At 39.4% G+C, this 15469-nt stretch overlaps 1 protein-coding gene across 2 annotated transcripts in view; it reads right to left on the bottom strand.

The window, feature by feature from the left end:
• CLTC (clathrin heavy chain) overlaps positions 1-15469 on the bottom strand; it is an 81155-nt gene that overhangs the window by 41891 nt on the left and 23795 nt on the right. For both annotated transcript variants that reach the window (XM_008271197.5, XM_008271198.5), the window contains exons 2-6: positions 12916-13123; positions 8865-9133; positions 8124-8285; positions 5598-5711; positions 4190-4363 (exon numbers count right to left, since the gene is read on the bottom strand). In XM_008271197.5, the coding sequence (XP_008269419.1) occupies positions 4190-4363; positions 5598-5711; positions 8124-8285; positions 8865-9133; positions 12916-13123 (927 nt within the window). The remainder of the gene's footprint in view (positions 1-4189; positions 4364-5597; positions 5712-8123; positions 8286-8864; positions 9134-12915; positions 13124-15469) is intronic.

Here is a 15469-nt window from a genome sequence, read left to right as displayed (position 1 = left end):
GTGCTTGAGCCCCTGCACCCACATGGAAGACCTGGAAGAAGCTCCTAGTTCCTGGCTTCAGATCAGCACAGCTCTGGCCATCATGGCCATTTGGGAACTGAACCAGCAGAAGGAAGACCTTTCTCTCTGTCTTTCCCACTCACTGTTTATAACTCTACCTCTCAAATAAATAAAATCTTTAAAACAAACAAAAAGATTTCCACTGAACTGAGTTCTAAAAGACAACTCTGCATGGCTTATAAATTCTTAGGAAACACAATCATGACAACCTACAGAAAATGACTGAAGAAGCTATTAAATCAAATAAAACCTAAAGTTCACTTGGAAGAAATATAGGGTATCTCCTTTTTAATGTAAAGATTTTTTAAAAAATTTAAAATTTAAATTCTTACAAATCAGCTTGTATACTGGCTACATTTCTTTGGCACCTAACACAATGCAAGGTACAAAGCATGTGTTTATAAATACAGCATTGATAGAGTAATTCCTAAGGATTTCTGTTTGGAGAATTATTACCCTCAATCCTCCATGTGCCTGGGAAGTGCTTGGGCCCCTGCACCCACATGGGGAACCTGGAGGAAGCTCCTGGCTTTGGCCTGGCACAGCCCAAGCTGTTGCGGCCATATGGGTAGTAAACCAGCAGATGGAGGCTCTGTCTCTTCTTTAACTCTGCTTTTCAAATAAATAAATAAATCTTGCCAAAAAAAAGTGAAAAAAAAAAAAAAAAACCGGGGGGGGGGATATGGTTTGTGCTTTGGCATAGTAGGCTAAGCCTCTGCCTGCAGCACCGGCATCCCATATGGGTGCCAGTTCACATCCTCACATCCAGGCTGCTCCTCTTCTGATCTAGCTATCTGTTTATGGCCTGGAAAAGCAGTATAAAATGGCCCAGTTTTTGGGCCCACATACCCACATGGGAGACCTAGATAAAGCTCCTGGCTTTGGATCAGCCCAGCTCTGGCCATTGCAGCCATCTGGGGAGTGAACCAGCAGATGGAAGACTTTTCTCTCAGTAAGTCTGCCTCAAATAAATAAAATCTTTAAAAAAAAAAAAAGAATGTTCTAGCAAATTTCTAGTAACCAGTACTTCAAAAAAATTATAGGGAACTTAGAAGGTTCCTTTATACTTTACAGTACTCAATTTATCAAATTTAGAATTTAGGCCAGAAGTTGGCTATAATGTCATCTTTCAATTTTATATTAATGAAGGCACACATCTCTCCCTTCTGGGCATATGCCCACCTATTAGCCATATTTAAGTAAAAGAATAGAGCTCAGTGCTGAGACTGAAGATTAAAACATTCATCTTGTTACTCAATCTAACACAGAAAATCTGTAGAGGGGAAGAGAAAGTTATCAATTAGATCCCAGAATCACATCTATGAACATCAAAAACATACAGTGGAATTATTCAAGGTATTTTAGTTTAAGCATTATCTTAAAACATTCACACAGCAGGAAAAATAAAAAAGGTCCCTGGCTTCACAAATACATGATCATCAGTCACTAATCTAGTTTACCAAAAAGCCAACTCACTCTTTCTGGGGGGGGAGGGGGGGAAATAACCTCATTTGAAAGACAGTTACAGAGAAAGGGGGGGATGGGGAGTAGAAGGGAGGGAGGGAAAGGGAGAGAGAGAGAGAGGGAAGAAGAGGGAGGAGAGGAATTAATTTTGAGATTGATCTTCTATCTGCTGGTTCTCACCCCCAAATGACTGGGATTGGGCAAGGCCTAAGCCAGGAGACTCTTCTGGCTTAGTAGATAGTGGGGTTTTTCCCCCACTATCTGGGTCTCCCACATGGGTGCAGGAGCCCCAGCACTTGAGCTGTCCTCCAATGCTTCCCCAGGTACTTTAGTAGCAAGCTGGATCAGAAGTGGAGCAGTCCGGATTTGAACCGGTGCCCATATGGAACGCTGGTGTTGTATGCAGTGGCCTAACCTCCTGCTATGCCACAGTGGCAACCCCTCATTCTTGATTTTCCAAGACACATGCTACTGAATACTGAAAGCACAAAATTTTTTACAAGTAGTTTTGTGCCAGACACTAACTGGTGCTAAAAATTTAATTAAACAAAGATAAGCCCCTTTTATAAGAATAATGAATGAGATAGTTAAGTGAGCCACTTTAATTCAGTAATGACAAGTGTTATTAGGAGGGCTATGTAAGTTATAAGAGCACAAAACAGAAGCACCTAAGTTTGGAGTTGACACTAGGATAGACAGACAGGACTCTTTCCCCAGGGGAATTGTTTCTTCATATACATACTTTTCAAAAATTAATTCAATAATGAAGGGAAAAAACCCTACTATCTACTTCCTTTGTTTAGTATCCAGGAAAAATATTTATTTGGAGGGAAACTAGTAAAGGGTAAGACCAATAAATAATATGAAGTTTTTTAAATTTTAGCCATGTTTTAGAAAATAACATACCTCCTTGTCAGAATATTTTTAATTACATGAAAATACTAAAAAGCACAGAAAAAGAACTACTTGCCAAGTGGTGAGGTTTGTCAAATGTGATATATTTAGAAGTTACTATTTTCCCTATCCAACTGGAAAACTTTCCATACACCCCATAATAGGCACTGTAACATATCACTTTCTACCATTAAATATTTAGTAATACTTAATGAAGGGGTTAGGAAAGGGATACAGGTAGAACTCTCTTCTTTGTACTTGATAATCTGTCCTGTACATATAAAAAGTACAGTCCAAGACAGGTATTTGGCACAGTGGTTAAGACAATGCTTGGGATGCCCACATTCAAACTGGAAGGCCTGGTTTTAATCCTGACTCCACTTCCAATTCCAGATCCAGCCAATGGACATTCACCGTGGGAGGCAGCAAGTGATGGCTCAAATATCTGGGTTCCTGCCACCTGAATAGGAGACCTGGATTGAGTTCTAGTCTCCTGGCTTGAGGCTGGCCCAGCCCCTGCTATTGGGAGCATTTGGGAAATGAACCAGCAGATGGTATATTGCTCTTTTAAATAAAAAAAATTTTTAATTGTCTATCAGATATGACCCTAATAGTTTTTTCCATAAAGAGTCACTTCTTTTGACACTAAGCAAACACATCCACAATCCCAGATGACTTTATGCCTAATAGTTTCTCTGGAGATAGGATTAAAGAGACTGCATTCACACACTGCTGTATTCTTAGGTATGTATTATTTCATTTTTTTAAAATGGATTTTATTGTGTATATTTGAAGTTTCACAAAATGTTATAGTATACATACACAGTAAAATGGTTACCATAATAAAGTAGATTCAATATCATATTACAGTTTCTTTTCTTTCTTTTTTTGACAGGCAGAGTTAGTGAGAGAGAGAGAGAGAGAGAGAGAGAAAGGCTTTCCTTCCGTTGGTTCACCCCCCAAATGGCCCCTACAGCCAGCACACTGTGCTTTCCTCCTGGTCTCCCATGTGGGTGCAGGGCCCAAGCACTTGGGCCATCCTCCACTGCCATCCTGGTCCACAGCCGAGAGCTGGACTGGAAGAGGAACAACTGGGACAGACTCCGGCGCCCCAACCAGGACTAGAACCCCAGGGTGCTGGTGCCACAGGCAGAGGATTAGCCAAGTGAGCTGTGGTGCCAGCCTCTTTTCTGTCTTCAGAGTAACTAAAATCCAGTTATTTAACAAAAATGCCTAATACAATATAATTTAAGTAACTTTAATTCTTATGTTGCACATGAGGTGGCTAAACTTGCTCATTCTACTCAGCTATTTTATATTCTCTAACTTACATCCTCCCAATACCCTAGACCTCACAAATATATGCTTTTTTTTTTTTTTTTTTTGACAAGCAGAGTGGTTCACCCCACAATGGCCACTGGGGCCGGCACACTGCGCTGATCCGAAGGCAGGAGCCAGGTGCTTCTCCTGGTCTCCCACACAGGTGCAAGGCCCAAGCACTTGGGCCATCCTCCACTGCACTCCCAGGCCACAGCAGAGAGCTGGCCTGGAAGAGGGGCAACCGGGACAGAATCCGGCGCCCTGACCTGGACTAGAACCCGGTGTGCCGGCGCCGCAGGCGGAGGATTAGTCTATTGAGCTGCGGCACTGGCCTGATTTTCTGATATACAAAATTACCACATAATTTGGGAAAAAAGTTAAAGGTAATAAGTAAACTAGTAAAATAATAACAATAATAATTATTACAATGCAAGCATCAAGATTTTCTTACTTGTCCCTTTCTGTTTACTCCAATTATTCCAGCTGTGGCTTCGTGAGGTGCAGTAACAAAGATTGTTTCTCCACTGATTCTATTCATGTAGATACAGGTACCAGTCTCAAGATCATAGAGATGAATATAGCCATACTTAGTAATCAAGAATACCACATCATGCTTTTCACTGATCTGTACAAAGAAGATTAACACTTTAGCAAGATAATCAAACTAGAAACAGAAAATGAAAACATTAGTCCAATATCATTTTCAAGGTGGTGACATTCTAAAACTGGCAATAACAGGGAAATGCATATCAAAACCACAATGAGGTTTCACCTCATCCCAGTTAGAACAGCTTTCATATAGAAATCAAACAGATGCTGGTGAGGATGTGGGGAAAAAGGTACTCTAATCCACTGTGGGTAGGAATGTAAACTGGTACAGCCACTATGGAAGACAGTATGAAGATACCTCAGAAATTTGTATATAGACCTAACATATGACCCAGTCATCTCATGCCTGGGAATTTACCCAGGGAAATGAAATCAGCATATGAAAGAGTTATCTGTACCTCCATGTTTATTACAGCTCAATTCACAAAAGCTAAGGAATGGAAACCCAAATGCCTGTCAACTGAAGACTGGATAAAAAAAATGTGATATGTACACCATGTAATACTACACAGTGGTTAAAAAAAATCATCATTTGCAACAAAATGGATGAAACTGGAAAACATCATACTTAGTGAAATAAGCCAGTCCCAAAAGGACAAATACCATATGTTCTCCCTCACTTGTGATAACTAAATAGAACACCTAAAAGACAATCTATGGAAGTGAAATTGACATTTTGAGAGCAGTAACTTTGAAAAGACCTTGTCTCAACTGTTGTGGCAGTTTTTTTTTTATATACTATTTATTGAAAATAGATCTTAGTAAAAAATAGGAATAGGAATGGGGGAAGGAGGAGAAGGAGGAAGAGGGGTGGGAGTGTGGGTGGGAGGTTGTGTACACTGGGAAGAATCACCATGTTCCTGAAGTTGTAACTATGAGATGTATGAAGTTTGTATTCCTTAAATAAAAGGTTTCTGGGGGAAAAAATAAAAATGACAGTAAGTTTATATGAAAAACTAATAATATTTGAGGTTTCCTTCATTTTTATTGTACGTTTAAATATGGGATATACCAAACTCTTAAATAAAAGAACATGAATAAAATCTATAATAGAGAAGACAATTCCAGACAATGCAGGATGGCCCAATTACGAAAGTCAGAGTATCACTTTACAAAGTTTCATAATAAACTTATTTTAGAATAAGGAATATTCTCTTATACACCATTTAAATTATATAAATTTTGAGTAGTGTTCAGATTAATTTCTTTGAAGAGAGATTTTTAAAGTCCACGTATTTTATTTAAAATACCTGCATTGCAACAGGAAAGTCATTTTGCGCTTCTGGAGGGAAAAAAACATCCACTGCCTTCTTTGGAAATGGCTGGTTTCCTGTAGGAGGTGTGCCAACTTCAATGATATGTAACTGTGGGAAAGAAAATATATTAAATCTAGAGCAAAAGTAGTTTATCACAGCAATCTTACTTGTAGCCCCAAAATGGATAATCAAAGTGACTAAAATAAGTGAATGTTACAAAACTGCTTGGCAGATCCATGCCATGGACTACTCCTCAGTAATAAAAAGGAACAAATTCTGACAGACTTTATGCTTAGTGGGGAAAGTCAGTCTCAAGAGGTCATATGCTATAATATTCCATTTCTATAACTGCCAACTATGCCATAGTGCTAAGCCCCAGAGCCTCCTTCTTCATTAGGATAATTAGCTGTACTTAGAAAATGATTTTTTCCTTCAAAAGTTGTGGCAGACTACAAAAGACAGAAGAGTACCATGTATTAAATGGGCTCAAGAACCTATAAATAGGTTTTCAGATACTATCAAACAGTATTAAAGCTTTTTCAAGGGGGACATTTCAAAAAAAAAGTCCTAATCTAGTGTCTTAAGGATAATATCTAATTTCCAAAACCTGTGTCTTTTGTTTTAATTCCATCCATGCATTTCTAAGTATCAGTGCTTTCTATCCTCGTCTTCCTTGGTTCAGAGCTGATCCTAAAATTTCTGGCAGAACTGCACCTCTGAGCACATTTTACTCTTCACAAGTTCAGACGCAACTGGAGCTTGCCTTTCATTTCAGAAGTACCAAACACTTGTTTTCCAAACTTCTTAGGGACAAGATGAGGACATGTGACTCTGTCTATACTGTAGTTCAGAAAAACAGCAAGATACAAAGTTACCAGAACTCAGAGATTCTACTCTTAGAGGTAGAAATAGCAAGTCAAAATGGCTTCCAGGGATCTAGCGGTATAGTTCTCAGAACTCTGTAACATCCTTTTTAGCTGAAATCCCGGCTGCTGCCCATTTTCCCTTATTCCTCCTCATCTTCCAAGCTTGGCTGTGTTGCCTTCCTACAATTGTAAACCATCCTAAATCCCTTCATTAAACTTTTTAATGCTCTAATCAACCAAGTCTAATCAAGACTTGGTTTCTGCTATCTGCAACCAAGAACGCTAACATACAAAGTACTTCAATTTGGTCCAGGTGATTTTAATATATGGCCAGAGCTAAGAACCTCCGCAGGAAGTTTTTATAATGCAGATCATGGGTGCCACTTATTAATCAGACACTTTAAATGTATGCCACAGAAACATGCGTTTTAGCAACATTGATGATTTTTATGCGGAGTAAAGCTGGAAATATCAACTTATGGGGTCAGCTTCACGGTGCAACAGGTTAAGCCGCCTCCTGCAACTCTGGCATCCCGTATCTGAGGACAGGCTGAGTACCAGCTTCTCTGCTTCCAATTAAGCTCACCGCTATTGCATCCAGGAAAGCAGTGGAAGATGGCCTAAGTGCTTGGGTCCCTGCCATTTATGTGGGAGACAAGGAGGGAGTTCATTGACTACTGCCTTCAATCTGGACCCACCCCAGACATTGAGGTCATCTGGGGAGTGAATCAGTGACTGGATGGTCTCTTTTCCCCTCTATTTCTCCTGTCACTCTGCCTTTCAAATAAATAAATAAATGCTAAACACAAAAAAATGAACTTAAGTTCTCTGGAAAAGAAAGGATATCAACAGCTGAAAGAAAAGTGTTCATAAAAAATTACTAAGGGGGGCTGGCGCTGTGGTGCAGCAGGTTAATACTCTGGCCTGCGGCGCTGCGGCTCACTAGGCTAATCCTTCACCTCCGGTGCTGGTACTCTGGAATGGTTCTAGTCCCGGTTGGGGCGCCGGATTCTGTCCCGGTTACTCCTCTTCCAGTCCAGCTCTCTGCTGTGGCCCGGGAGTGCAGTGGAGGATGGCCCAGGTCCTTGGGCCCTGCACCCGCATGGGAGACCAGGAGGAAGCATCTGGCTCCTGGCTTCAGATCAGCGCAGCATCGGCCGTAGCGGCCACTTGGGGGGTGAACCAATGGAAGGAAGACCTTTCTCTCTGTCTCTCACTAACTCTGCCTTAAAAAAAAAATAAAAAATAAAAATAAAAAAAGCCCTGGCCTGAAGCGCCGGCATCCCATATGGGCACCAGTTTGAGACCTGGCTGCTCCACTTCCAATCCCACTCTCTGCTGTGGCCTAAGAAAGCAGAAGATGGCTCAAGTCCTTGCGCCCCTGTACCCACGTAAGAGAACTGGAAGAAGCTCCTGGCTTTGGATCAGTGCAGCTCCAGCCACTGTGGCCAATTGGGGAGTGAACCATCGGATGGAACACCTCCCTCTTTCCCTCTCTCACCCTCTCCTCTCTGTAACTGACTTTCAAATAAATAAATAAATCTTTAAATTTGAAAATTAAAAAAATAAAAAAATTCACAAGGGAAAGATTATTTTGAAATTAGGATAATAGCAGAAAGACACATTATTGAAATAATTACCAATGCAAACTTACCTTCCCTCCAGCTTGACCACGTACTGCAAAACAAAACAATGTTGATTCTTCTGCATTTCCTTCCATTTTAAACTGTGCAAAGCTAGCTGCATGTCCTTCAATAGGCTGAGATACTTTCCTATCTACAGAATACAGCTGCATAGCTCCCACCACACGATTTTGCTAAAAAAAAAAAAAAAAAAAAAAAAAAAAAAAAAAAAAAATCAGAATAAAGTTTGGACTCAATGAACCATTAACTCCCAAATCCATCAACTAGTGAAATAATTAGAATGCATTATGATTTACAATTCTTTATTAGTCTCTAAGTATAGTTTTGGAACATCTTAAAATTTCCATCTATCTTATTAAAGCTTAATATGAATGTTTAAATGTGCCTCATGTACAAACATTTCTTTATACTATATTAAAGAAAAAGATATAGAAGTATTCGTTTTGCAGTAGAGCACTCAAATCTGTAACAAACTCCAAATCATTCAATTTCTACTCAATCTGTCAAGTAAGAGCTAAAAACACTTGATAAGAATTTGGAGCTGTATTTCAGAATACAGGTAGGTAATAAGCCATCAATCCTTATTTTAAAAAAAAGAAGAAAACAGGGAAATGTCTTCTAAAATAAGTCAAATTCAACAAGACTGAGTACAAAAATCCTATTTTCAAAATAAACTGCATGCTGGCCAAAGCACTCCTCTAGACTTGTTTATCAAAAAAACAAAACAAAGCAAAAAACCAGAAAAATGTTACCTGTGCGGATATGCCAGTCAGAAGTAACCACTTTTGCTTTGCATCTGTACGATAATTGATAATCTGGCACCCTGCAAGGCTAGAATGACGATCAAACATTTTCACTGGCTGAGACTCGCCTTCCATACTCCAATGATAAACTGCATTATCCGTAACAAGCGCAACCGTATTCAAAGAGATCCATTTCCAAAAGGTGACATCATCAGTCATAGTATGAGCCTTCATTTTACTTTTCATTTCAATGTTAAATATCTGAAGAGTTTTCCCAGCTAAAACAAAATTAAGAATTATGAATAACTAAAAAAGAAATGTTCAGGATCAATCAACACCCAGCTAGACTAGATCTGTAACTTCCAAACAAAATGATTCTATCTTGAGACTAATAACCAACTACAGAAGCCACAAAGATGGAGCAACAACCATTAAAGAGATAATAGTTGAGACTAAGCAAACAATCTACTTCTACATCTTAAGCAAAACTATTTCAGCCCTAATAACTACACTTTAAACAGTCACTTCCACAGAGTTCTTTTTTTTTCCAGAGTTCTAAATACCAACTGAAAACAAGTCTGAAGAACTTTCTTAACAATGATAGAAAGCAAAGTTATAATCGTCATACTTATAATTAAGTATGCCTGCATATAAACTAAGATAGCTGTATACAGACAGGACAAAAACAAAATTGATACAAACACAGGGGGGAAATGTCTACTTTTTTAAAGTCAGTCAGTCATCCCTCACCCAACTACATCTTGTAGAAACTGCTTTTTGAAAAGATGAACTCTGCCTTGTTACCACTAGTACATGAGAGAAGGGCATGCTACACTTGGTTGGTTTAAAATACAAAGGGAAGGTAGAAGTGCTGGAGGAAAGGAGAGGAACACAAAGGAAGAGGTCAGTCTCAGATGCTGTTAATGTACTGGAGATAAGAACAAAGTTCAAGCTTCATCTGATTAAGACACCAAACATTTAGTAAAAGATGAAATTTGTCTTGAGTGTTAAAAAGTCCCGAATCAGATACAAGGGCTATACTTGTAATTTGAAATCCATCACAGTCCAAAAAATGGTTTGATTTAAATTCATAGAGGTCAAAGCCAACAGCTATCACTGGCCTATCAAGATTAGTTCACAGAGACTAAAGAAAACTCCATTGTTGAGCCACAGAGAATCTGGCTCCCAAAGGACCAAAATGACGAAAATGTGGAGGAGGAGGTGCAAAACCTAACAGCTTGGGTACCACCACCCTTCTCACCACATGTGCAAAAAAATTTCTTCTAAAAAACAAGAATGTTATTCCCATCCCACACAGTATGTAAACCACAACCAGACTTTACAATTGTGAGAGTTATAGTCCTGTTTATAAAAAGAAGACAAGGGGTTCAAAACTGGCTTCAGAGGGAGGTAGTATTTTAGAATTACTTTCCTTTGCTGTCTTCCCCAACCCCCAGATTGCTAGATTTTTATTCTTTTTTATATGGAAAAGATTGGAGTATATGTAAAATGGACTGGTTAGGGGAGGAGGAGAGGGATAACAGCTTAACTGCATAATGTTAGCATACAGGCACAGATCTATGACACTACTGTAAAATGCTCTGAGAATCTTTTCAGTTTATTCTTTTTATAGAACAGGACAATAACTAATACAATCTAATTTGAGATAACTCACCATCTGCACACATAAGAAAGCATTAAGAAATGTGATAACAGTAACATTAAAAATAGAAAAGAATTTTGATAAAATCAAAACCATGGCCTTATAATGGGTTTAAGTTGATAAGCACCTGAATTTAAATTCTTTAAGAAAGTTAAGGGAGTTTAGATACCTTACAGTTTATTTTTATAATAGAAGTAAAACATTTAATGCCAAAACATCTGGTCCCAGATGAAAACGGAATCATCTTTAAGATAAACTTCTATCTTGGACTGATGGTGACTTATGTGTCTGAATATGCTCATCCTATCTCCCCCACTCTGTTTCCTCTCCAACCAATACTACAGTTTGAAGAAGCCTAATCTGAAATCCAAAATCCAAAATGCTCAGAAATTCCAAACTGTTTTGAGCTCCAACATAAGGTTCAAAAGGTTTGGATTTTAGAGCCTATCAGCATGATGCTCAATTGGTAGTCTTTGCAAATATTCCCAAATCTGAACCACTTTGATCCTAGATAAAAGACCTCAATCTGTAATACTAAATACAAAGTTTAAATCATGTAAAGAAAAGCCTATGTAAAGATTTCAGCAGGCCTAATTATTCAATCACAAATTTATCAAGGAACTACCAGGAACTTGCTTGAGCTTTTCCTCCTCCTATCAAGAAAAACAATAAACAGAAAACTATGCATTCATGTGCCCTTTTCAGAGTCAGTCAGGTCATCACCTAACCTTTCTAAAAATCTGTATTTTAAAGGGCCAATTATATTCTCCTTGTGAAGTTCAAAGGAAAAAAATTAACACGGGCTCCCAGAGTATGCAATCTTTGAATTCTGCTTAGACTGAGAAGCTATTGAATGAATGCCCTGTTGTGACAATAAACTTTGCATGAATAAACTGAAGTATCATTGAATGCAAAGCTTTAAAATATCCATCTACTGGCTGGCGCCGTGGCTCAATAGGCTAATCCTCCACCTATGGCACCGGCACCCCAGGTTCTAGTCCCGGTTGCTCCTCTTCCAGTCCAGCTCTCTGCTGTGGCCCGGGAAGGCAGCGGAGGATGGCCCAAGTGCTTAGGCCCTGCACCCCATGGGAGACCAGGAAGAAGTACCCGGCTCCTGGCTTCAGACTGGCGCAGCGCTGGCCGTAGTGGCCATTAGGGGAGCAAACCAATGGAAGGAAGACCTTTCTCTGTCTCTCTCACTCTCTAACTCTGCCTTGCCAAAAACAAAACAAAACAAAACAAGAATCTATCTACATATGCATACACTTTTAATGATGAGTGTATATTCAAACTGGTTTTTTTTCTTTCTTTTTTTTTTTTTTTACAGGGGCCAGTACTGTGGCACAGCAGGTTAAAGCCCTAGCCTGCAGTGCTGGCATCCCATATGGGCGCCAGTTCGAGTCCCAGCTGCTCCTCTTCCCATCCAGCTCTCTGCTATGGCCTGAGAAAGCAGTAGAAGATGGCCCAAGTTCTTGCGCCCCTGCATCCACATGGGAGACCCAGAAGAAGCTCCTGGCTCCTGGCTTCGGATCGGCGCAGCTCCAGATGTTGCGGCCATCTTCGGAGTGAACCAGCAGATGGAAGACCTCACTCTCTGTCCCTACCTTTCTCTGTAACTCTTACAAATACACAAAATAAATCTTTTTAAGATTTTATTTATTTATTTGACAGGTAGAGTTACAGACAGTGAGAGAGAGAAAAAAAGGTCTTTCTTCCGTTGGTTCACTCTCCAAATGGCTGCTACGGCCAGAACTACGCCGATCCGAAGCCAGGAGCCAGGTGCTTCTCCTGGTCTCCCATGCGGGTGCAGGGCCCAAGGACCTGGGCCATCCTCCACTGCCCTCCTGGGCCACAGCAGAGAGCTGGACTGGAAGAGGAGCAGCAGGGACTAGAACTGGTACCCATATGGGATGCTGGCGCCACAGATGGAGGATTAACCTAGTGTGCCAGGGTGCTGGCCCCATAAAGTAAATCTTTAAAAAAAATAAATGAAACACAGCCCTGAGCTATAAAAAAGGCACAAAATGAAAAATAAGTTTATCATCACAACAAAATTCAGTAATGTTTAGGTATTAATATTAAATATGCTTAATTCCAGAACAAATGAATCTCCAATTTCTTTTGTACAGAGATGTTTTGGCATGCTTTTATTATATTAGACATAATATTCTACATTTATTCTAAAATTCAAAAATATCCCAAGATCTATGCAAAGTAAGATATTGCAAAGAAATGTTCCAAGTAAAATCGTGAAAGTAACTAAAATCAAGTTCAATATTAGCTTTAACATTACAGATCTATTTTAAACAAATTTAAGAAAGGCCAACCTTAATTAACACGTATTTGCCTAAAATATACATAAGGGTTTAAAGGAAAAAAAAAAACAGTCTTTTATACCTTTCAATGCAATTACTTTGCTAGCTGGATTCATGATGGCACTGTCTGCTGAAATTGGTCTTCGAATGGGATTACTTGGGTCATTCATATCAATGATTACCACCTGGGCTTGCTCGCCTACTTTTTCTCTAATGCAGATAAATTTGTCTGATTCCATAGTTAGGGTACTGAAGCCAATGTTCGCTGGGTTGATTCCCAGGTTCTGGAGCTGGAAAAGAAATATTAAATCATATTACCAGATTAGAAAGACTTGACAGTCACATATTACCATCATTACAAATTCTAACAATTATTAATGCTTCAAGGTTAACTGCGACAATTCCAGTACACTGATTAAAGTGAAGCAATTAATAGCTAAAAAATAGACCTTCTTCCAACAAATATAGCATTCACTTGTTTTATTATAACCTCACGGTTATAGCTAAAAGATAGAGCAAACAGAGATAAAGAGCAATATCGAAGAGCTAGCATGAATGGTTCAAGGGATTCAAGGACATCAATACCTCCAGTAACTTTAAGTAGTTACTTGTTCATATGCATTAGGCTTCAGGAATCTAAAAATTAAGTAACAATATAAAGAGAAAAAGATAAAAAAAAATCAGAGTTCTTGATCTAAAGAAGCTGAACTAGTATGAGCTGACAAATTTACAATACTCTGCAAAGAATGCCAAAATGAAGATATGTAAGAGAGATCTTGTCAAAGAAGGCTCCATAGCTATAGTAAAGTCTTCCAGGAAGACAGAATTCTCAACAGAAAGAGCCTGTGCTAAGGCAGAGATATGAGTGTGGTTGGCTAAGGGACTTAGAAGTGCTTTCACAACTCTGAGAGAATGTACTAAGTAAGGCTAGATGAGTATAGACCAGCAAGGGCGAGACAAGCTTAAAGTACCCCAGTAAGAATCCTGAACTTATTCTATAGACAAAGGAAGCTGGTCACAGGATTTAAGAAGGACAATACTGGAATTAGATTTGGTTTGTATACTCTGAAGACACTAAGTATTGCTAACGGTGGGAAACTTTTTTCTGCCACGGACCTTTTAGATACTTACAACGTCATTTGTAGACCATACAAAATTATAAACTTAAAAATTAGCTTGTTTCAGATTTACTGAAGTTCTTGTTCTGCCTGCAGCACTCTTGGCAGAGCCAAACCAAATGATTTCATGGGTGTTACCTGGCCCGCAGCTCAGATGTTCCCCACCCCTGCAGATGGTAGGTATTTGAAATCAGTTGCATAGGAACAAAAATCGCTTATTACTAGAAGGGAATCTTGACCAGAATGGGTCATTAATATTCTGAGTAAATGTGGTATGCCAGAATAAATCCCACTCAAGGAAGCTGCCAAGGCTTTATTTTATTAGCTTTAGCCAAACTAGTCTCCCACTCCCCTTTACCTCCATGGTACAAAATATAAAAAGGAAAAAAGTACAAAAAAATTTCATCTTTCTCTGCCCTTGTCCCAACCATACAGCTTCCCTACCTCCACTAGTGACTACCACTGTCTTTATTATCTTATGGATTGGCTGAGCCAAATTAACTGTGTTTTAATCTAAATTCTTTTGCCAAACTCTTCTGCTAATAATGCTTAAAAATAACCAGCCTAGGATATGAGTAAATACATATAAGAGCATACATTTTCTTTTCACTTCCCTCTTATACCTCACCGATATCAGGCCCACCCTGTTACAGTAAGTCAGTCACTGAATACCGGGTGCAAGAAGTCAAACAATTGTGTAACCATTAATACAAACATGGCAGGAAGTAAATTAGCAGCTTTAAAAACTCAGGTATATTCTGCAATGCAAGGCAAATATATTAAGTGTGAGATATGCAGTTTACAATCAATCTGGTTACAAAAATAACATTTGTAATACTGATTTTCATTTCTGGTTTTAACTTAAAAAATACTTATTTGAAGGGTAGAGTTAAAGAGACAAAGGAAGAAACAGATCTTCATCCACTGGTTCACTCTCCAAATGGCCATCAAAATTGGAGGTGGGCCAGGCTGAAGCCAGGAGTAAGGAACTCCTTGCAAGCCTTCAACCTGGGAGACCAGGGGCATTACCAGGGAACTGGGTGGGAAGCGGGGCAGGAGGACTTGAACCACTGTTCTGATGTGGAACACTGGCATTGTAGGCTTAACCTGTTGCACCACAACGCTGGTCCCTGTTTTAACTCGTATAGTTACTTTTTGGAGTCGGCATTGTGGTGTAGTGGGTCAAGCCACTGCCTGTAACACCATCACACATGGGTGCTGGTTCGTGTCACAGCTGCTCCACTTCTGATCCAGCTCCCAGCTAATGGCCTGGGAAACACAGTGGAAGATGGCTCAACTGCTTGGGGCCCTGCAGCCATGTGGGAAACTGAAAGAAGTTCCTGGCTCCTGGCTTTGGCCTGGCCCAATCCCAGCACCATTTGAGGAGTGACTTGGCAGATGAAGATGTATGTCTGTCTCTCCATTTCGTTCTCTTTCAAATAAATAAATCTCTAAAATAAATAAACAGCTACTTTTAGTTCCATTACTAATGGAGGAACATAAACACGAGTGGTCCCC

This window comes from Oryctolagus cuniculus, chromosome 17 (genome assembly GCF_051225735.1).
Source record: "Oryctolagus cuniculus isolate XC-2025 breed Fujian yellow rabbit chromosome 17, ASM5122573v1, whole genome shotgun sequence".
In the NCBI taxonomy this organism is placed as follows: domain Eukaryota; kingdom Metazoa; phylum Chordata; class Mammalia; order Lagomorpha; family Leporidae; genus Oryctolagus; species Oryctolagus cuniculus.
Note: the sequence above shows the minus strand (reverse complement) of the source record. Positions and strands in the feature narration are given on the sequence as shown.